This window comes from Arachis ipaensis, chromosome B04 (genome assembly GCF_000816755.2).
Source record: "Arachis ipaensis cultivar K30076 chromosome B04, Araip1.1, whole genome shotgun sequence".
Lineage (NCBI taxonomy): Eukaryota > Viridiplantae > Streptophyta > Magnoliopsida > Fabales > Fabaceae > Arachis > Arachis ipaensis.
The window spans coordinates 49,494,690-49,500,998 of NC_029788.2; the positions used below are offsets into that span (position 1 = coordinate 49,494,690).

The 6,309-nt window shown below is 32.9% G+C and overlaps 1 protein-coding gene across 1 annotated transcript; it reads left to right on the plus strand.

Moving 5' to 3' along the window:
* LOC110271497 lies at positions 701-2,811 on the plus strand. The gene is made up of 6 exons (XM_021122443.1): positions 701-917; positions 1,142-1,266; positions 1,481-1,670; positions 1,786-1,877; positions 1,975-2,076; positions 2,692-2,811. Exons 1-6 carry the CDS (start codon positions 701-703, stop codon positions 2,809-2,811), a joined length of 846 nt encoding a protein of 281 aa, XP_020978102.1.

Below are 6,309 nucleotides of genomic sequence, written 5' to 3' on the forward strand. Positions count from 1 at the left end.
ACTACTTGATTTGCTCTTCATTTTGCTATTTTATGTGAAGAATTTGGTAATTTTTGTTATGTTTCACTACTTGATTTGCTCCTCATTTTGCTGTTTTATGTGATATAGAATTTGGCAATTTTTGTTATGCTTCACTACTTGATTTGCTCCTCATTTTGCTGTTTTATGTCTGTTTAATATTTTTATACAGCAACATAATGGGAAATGGAGCAACTTCAAAGAGGAAAAGGCTAGTAAAAAAATATCAAGCTCATCCAAAAGTTAACGAACTTGAAATGAAGGAAGTATCTTTTACTGCGAAACTAGTCCAAAATTTTATATCCAAAGGTGATAAAGGAAGTAATCAAGCCAAAATAGCACATCCTAAGAGAAAATTTTCAGAAATTGGAATCAAATAAAGTAGGAAAAATCCATGGAAGGGAGAACTAAGACACTTGTGGAGAATGTTATGAACCGGTCTTTAAGGTCTTCCCATAACCAAGTGCGGAGTAATGTTTAACTAGAAGAGCAACCAATATCTAACAAGATGAAGAGCAAGGTAAAGTGTCCAGCAATAGCTCTTGATGCATTTTTGCATACAGAAGGAGTACAAGTGGAGAGAGAAGAGGAAGCGGATTTTGAGTTAATTGGTGAGGATCCTGGAGCTATTGAAAAAGAACCAGCTAACTTAACCTAAAAAAATAACCTAAAAGGTCCAACAATGACTCTTGATGATTTTTTGGGTGAGCAAGGAATTCATTTAGAAAGAAAAGAGGAGCATATTGAAGTTTCAATTACTGCGGATGCTAGATCTAGGCCATTCCCGAATGATGGAGGAAATTTTCATATCCCCCATGAGGAAGATTATCTTGGTGAACATGAAAATGATAATTTTGATGTGGATGGAGACCAAGTTATGGAAGATGCTCATGTAGAAGGTGATGTCCTTTTGTTTTTTACTATTTGTTTTACATTTTCTGATTATCATTATTTGTTTTACAAATCCATATTTGATTCACGGCTTCCCTTTCTATATGAATAGTAACATGTGCATATACTTGTTTAATTTGGAAAGACTTCTATATGATTCACGGTTGTCCCTTTCTATATGAATAGTGGCTATTTTTTTTAATTTGTATTATTTCTCAATTTTTTAATTTAGATACTCCAAAGGTTAAAAAGACTAGTGGAAAAACAAGATGCCTAAAGATTTATGCAAGAACTTGGGAAGAAAGGGAGGAAGTGACTTTTGATTGTGGAGCAGCCGTGGGGCCAACTCCTCAGAAAGTGAAAGATTAAACCAATTTTATTAGAACAATGGGATGGAATAGTGATTTTATTACCTTGATGTACACTAATTGGAAAGCTGTGCCTAAGCAAATCAAAAAGCGCATATGGAAAATATAATAATGTAAGCTCTATTTATTTTTATTTTTATGTTTATGCCATATGTTTATAATATTTTTATTCATATGATATGATGAAATCAATGTGTTTGTAGTCAAAGTTCATTCTTCCAAAATTCTCAAAGCTATGGATGATGACTGGTGTTCAAGGAGCATGGAAGCGATACAAGACAAGAATCAAGAAGAAACACTTTGAACCATATTCTGGAAATATTGAAGATATGTTGGTGAATCGTCCTTTGGAAATTCCAGAAGTACAATTTCGGAAACTAATTGCATATTGGAGTATTCCAACTGTCAAAGTGAGCTTGAGGATTTCAATTTATTATTATTTGATATGATCAAGTATAACTCTTTCAATTTTTTCTTTGTTTTTCATCATTGTTTATGTTTAACATAGGCCATGTGTGTGTAAATTCTGAAAATCGCCAGAAGCAACAATGGAGGCATAAAATGGGGCCAATCAATTTTGCAAGAGTACGTGTTGATTTGGTAAGATCATGTTTGAGTTAAAATTATCTACTCGTGATTTTTACCTAATTTTTGTATATTATAACTTCATAATTGTTATCTTGATATGTAATGTGAGAAAAAAGAGAACAAGGAGGAACCAAATCAAGCTGAAATGTTTGTTGCAACTCGGAATGGACTGAAAGGGAAACGACTTTATGTAGAAACACAAGCTATTATTGTAAGTTAGTCTATAATTTTCTTGTTTTAATTGCTATTTTTTGGCTGTCATGGTTGTTGTTTTAGTTGCTATTTTATGGCTGTTTTATGGTTGCCATGGTTGCTGTTTTATTTGCTACTTTATGGCTATATTGTGGCTGTCATGGTTGCTATTTTGTGGCTGTATTGTGGCTGTCATGGTTGCTATTTTAGTTGCTATTTTATGGCTATTTTATGGCTATTTTGGATTGCTGCTCCTATTTGTTATCAATAGGTTGTTAGATAATTATAAGATATTCATATTTATGTCACCTACAATTAGAAATGTATAGGATACATGTTTAAAATAATTTCTAAAAAGTTACCGTGTATTGGTTTGGCTTTCTGCATATTAGATGTTTCAAATTAATTTTAAAAAGATATAACAATGAATAAAATTGCTAGTGTGAATTAGATTATAAGGCTCATAATAATCTATGACACGTGATTATCTAGATGATAGAATGACTAATATAATTATGATTTTATTTTTTTAGGAGAACCAATTTAAGGCTCTAATCTTTTTATGATTAAATTAATCATTCTTTCATTGAAATTTTAGCACTAAAAATATGCTTATCATTATTTGTGTGTATAGGATAAACTTGATGATCTCGAAGAAGCTGGAGAAACTCCTACTAATGTATTTCAAAAAGTGTTTGGTAAAGAGAATCCAGGAAGAGTTCGATGTTTTGGAAGAACTCTTACAAAAACTTAAGAAAAATAAAGAAATAGATGAAATCAAAAAACAAAGTGAAGAGAAGGTAACAGCTTTAAAAACTGAATTAGACGACCATAAGCAACGGCTGCAGGGATTAGAAGATATGGTGAAACTTATATTACAAAAAAACTTCTCCTGGTATGAATGTTGATGAAGCGCTTTTTGATGAGCGGATAATTTATATGTTTTTTGGCATTGTTTTTAGTATGTTTTTAGTAGGATCTAGCTACTTTTAGGGATGTTTTCATTAGTTTTTATGTTAAATTCACATTTCTGGACTTTACTATGAGTTTGTGTGTTTTTCTGTGATTTCAGGTATTTTCTGGCTGAAATTGAGGGACTTGAGCAAAAATCAGATTCAGAGGTTGAAGAAGGACTGCTGATGCTGTTGGATTCTGACCTCCCTGCACTCAAAATAGATTTTCTGGAGCTACAGATCTCGAAATGGCACGCTTCTAATTGCGTTGGAAAGCAGACATCCAGGGATTTCCAGCAATGTATAATAGTCCATACTTTGCCCAAGTTTAGATGATGCAAACTGGCGTTCAACGCCAGCTCTCTGCCCAATTCTGACGTCTAGCGCCAGAAACAAGTTGGAAAGTGGAGTTCAACGCCCAAACTGGCACCAAAACTGGCGTTCAACTCCAGGAATGACCTCTACACGTGTAACACTCAAGCTCAGACCAAGCACACACCAAGTGGGCCCCGGAAGTGGATTTATGCATCAATTACTTACTTCTGTAAACCCTTGTAGCTAGTTTATTATAAATAGGACTTTTTACTATTGTACTAGACATCTTTGAATCTTTGGAATCATCTTTGAATGCATGGTTCTTAGATCAGAGGGGCTGGCCATTCGGCCATGCCTGGACCTTTCACTTATGTATTTTTAACAGTAGAGTTTCTACACTCCATAGATTAAGGTGTGGAGCTCTGCTGTTCCTCAAAGATTAATGCAAAGTACTACTGTTTTCTTTTCAATTCAACTTATTCCGCTTCTAAGATATTCATTCGCACTTCAACCTGAATGTGATGAACGTGACAATCATCATCATTCCCCATGAACGCGTGCCTGACAACCACTTCCGTTCTACTTTCGATTGAATGAGTGTCTCTTAGATCTCTTAATCAGAATCTTCGTAGTATAAGCTAGATTGATGGCGGCATTCAAGAGAATCCGGAAAGTCTAAACCTTGTCTGTGGTATTCCGAGTAGGATTCAATGATTGAATGACTGTGATGAGCTTCAAACTCGCGATTGCTGGTTGTAGTGACAGACGCAAAAGGATAGTAAATCCTATTCCAGCATGATCAAGAACCGACAGATGAATAGCCGTGCCGTGACAGGGTGCGTTGACCATTTTCACTGAGAGGATAGGATGTAACCATTGACAAGGGTGATGCCTCCAGACGATTAGCCGTGCCGTGACAGGGCATTTGGATCATTTTTCCGAGAGAAGACCGAAAGTAGCCATTGACAATGGTGATGCATTACATAAAGCTTGCCATGGAAAGGAGTAAGACTGATTGGATGAAGACAGCAGGAAAGCAGAGGTTCAGAGGAACGAAAGCATCTCTATGCGCTTATCTGAAATTCTCAGCAATGATTTACATAAGTATTTCTATCCCTATTTTATTAATTATTTTCAAAAACCCCATTACTATTTTATATCCGCCTAACTGAGATTTACAAGGTGACCATAGCTTGCTTCATACCAACAATCTCCGTGGGATTCGACCCTTACTCACGTAAGGTATTACTTGGACGACCCAGTGTACTTGCTGGTTAGTTGTGCGAAGTTGTGAACCATGGTATTGGCATCATGTTTTTGGCGCCATTACCAGGGAAAGAAAGAGCGATGAATTTTACATAATCAAAGTGTAATCACAATTTCTGCGCACCAAGTTTTTGGCGCCGTTGCCGGGGATTGTTCGAGTTTGGACAACTGACGGTTCATCTTGTTGCTCAGATTAGGTAATTTTCTTTTTATTTTATTTTCAAAAAATTTTTCAAAAATCTTTCAAAAATTTCTCATCAGTTTTCGAAAAAAAATAAAAATGTTTTCAAAAATATATTTTTCTTCAGAATTTTTAAGAATGAATTCTAGTGTTTCATGAAGCATGTTGAAGCCTGGCTGGCTGTAAGCTATGTCTAATTTTTTGGACTGGGGTTTCAACTTGCCATCACAAATGAAGAGATTCTCACACACTTAGTTGCTCTATAAAAAAAAAAAAAACTATCAATATCTTCTAAAGCTTGGCTGGCTATTAAGCCATGCCTGACCCTTTGATTGGAGCTTTAGACTAAAGAGCATAAGATTCCTGGAATTCATATTAAAAATTTTGGAATCCTTATTTTTCTTTTTTTAAAAATGATTTTCGAAAAAATTAAAAGAAAATACAAAAAAAATCACAAAATCATAAAAATAAAAAATATTTCATGTTTCTTGTTTGAGTCTTGAGTCATGTCATAAGTTTGGTGTCAATTGCATGTTCATCTTGCATTTTTCGAAAAAAATCATGCATTCATAGTGTTCTTCATGATCTTCAAGTTGTTCTTGGTAAGTCTTCTTGTTTGATCTTGATGTTTTCTTGTTTTGCATCTTTTCTTGTTTTTCATGTGCATGTTTGCATTCATAGTGTCTGAGCATTAAAAATTTCTAAGTTTGGTGTCTTGCATGTTTTGTTTGCATTAAAAATTTTTCAAAAATATGTTCTTGATGTTCATCATGATCTTCAAAGTGTTGTTGGTGTTCATCTTGACATTCATAGCATTCTTGCATGCATTCATTGTTTTGATCTAAAAATTTCATGCATTGCATAATTTTCATGTTTTTCCCTCTCATCATAAAAATTCAAAAAAAATAAAAAAAATATCTTCTCCTTTTTCTTCTCATAAATTCGAAAATTTGGATTGACTTTTTCAAAAAAATTTTTAAAAAATCTAGTTATTTTTATGAGTCAAATCAAATTTTCAATTTAAAATTCTCATCTTTTTCAAAATCTTTTTCAAAAATCAAATCTTTTTCATTCTTCTTAGTTATTTTCGAAAATTATAAAAATATTTTTCAAAAATCTTTTTCTTAATTTTACATCATATTTTCGAAAATAACAATAACAATTAATGTTTTGATTCAAAAATTTCAAGTTTGTTACTTGCTTGTTAAGAAAGATTCAAACTTTGAGTTCTAGAATCATATCTTGTGATTTCTTGTGAATCAAGTCATTAATTGTGATTTTAAAAATCAAATCTTTTTTTAAACTAATTTAAATCATATCTTTTCAAAAATATCTTCTTATCTTATCTTTTTCAAAATTTGATTTTAAAATATCCTTTCTAACTTCTTATCTGCTCATCTTTTCAAAATTGATTTTCAAATTGGTTTCAACTAACTAACTAACTTTTTGTTTGTTTCTCATCTTTTTCAAAACTACCTAACTAACTCCCTCTCTCTCTCTAATTTTCGAAAATATATTCCCTCTTTTTCAAAAATTT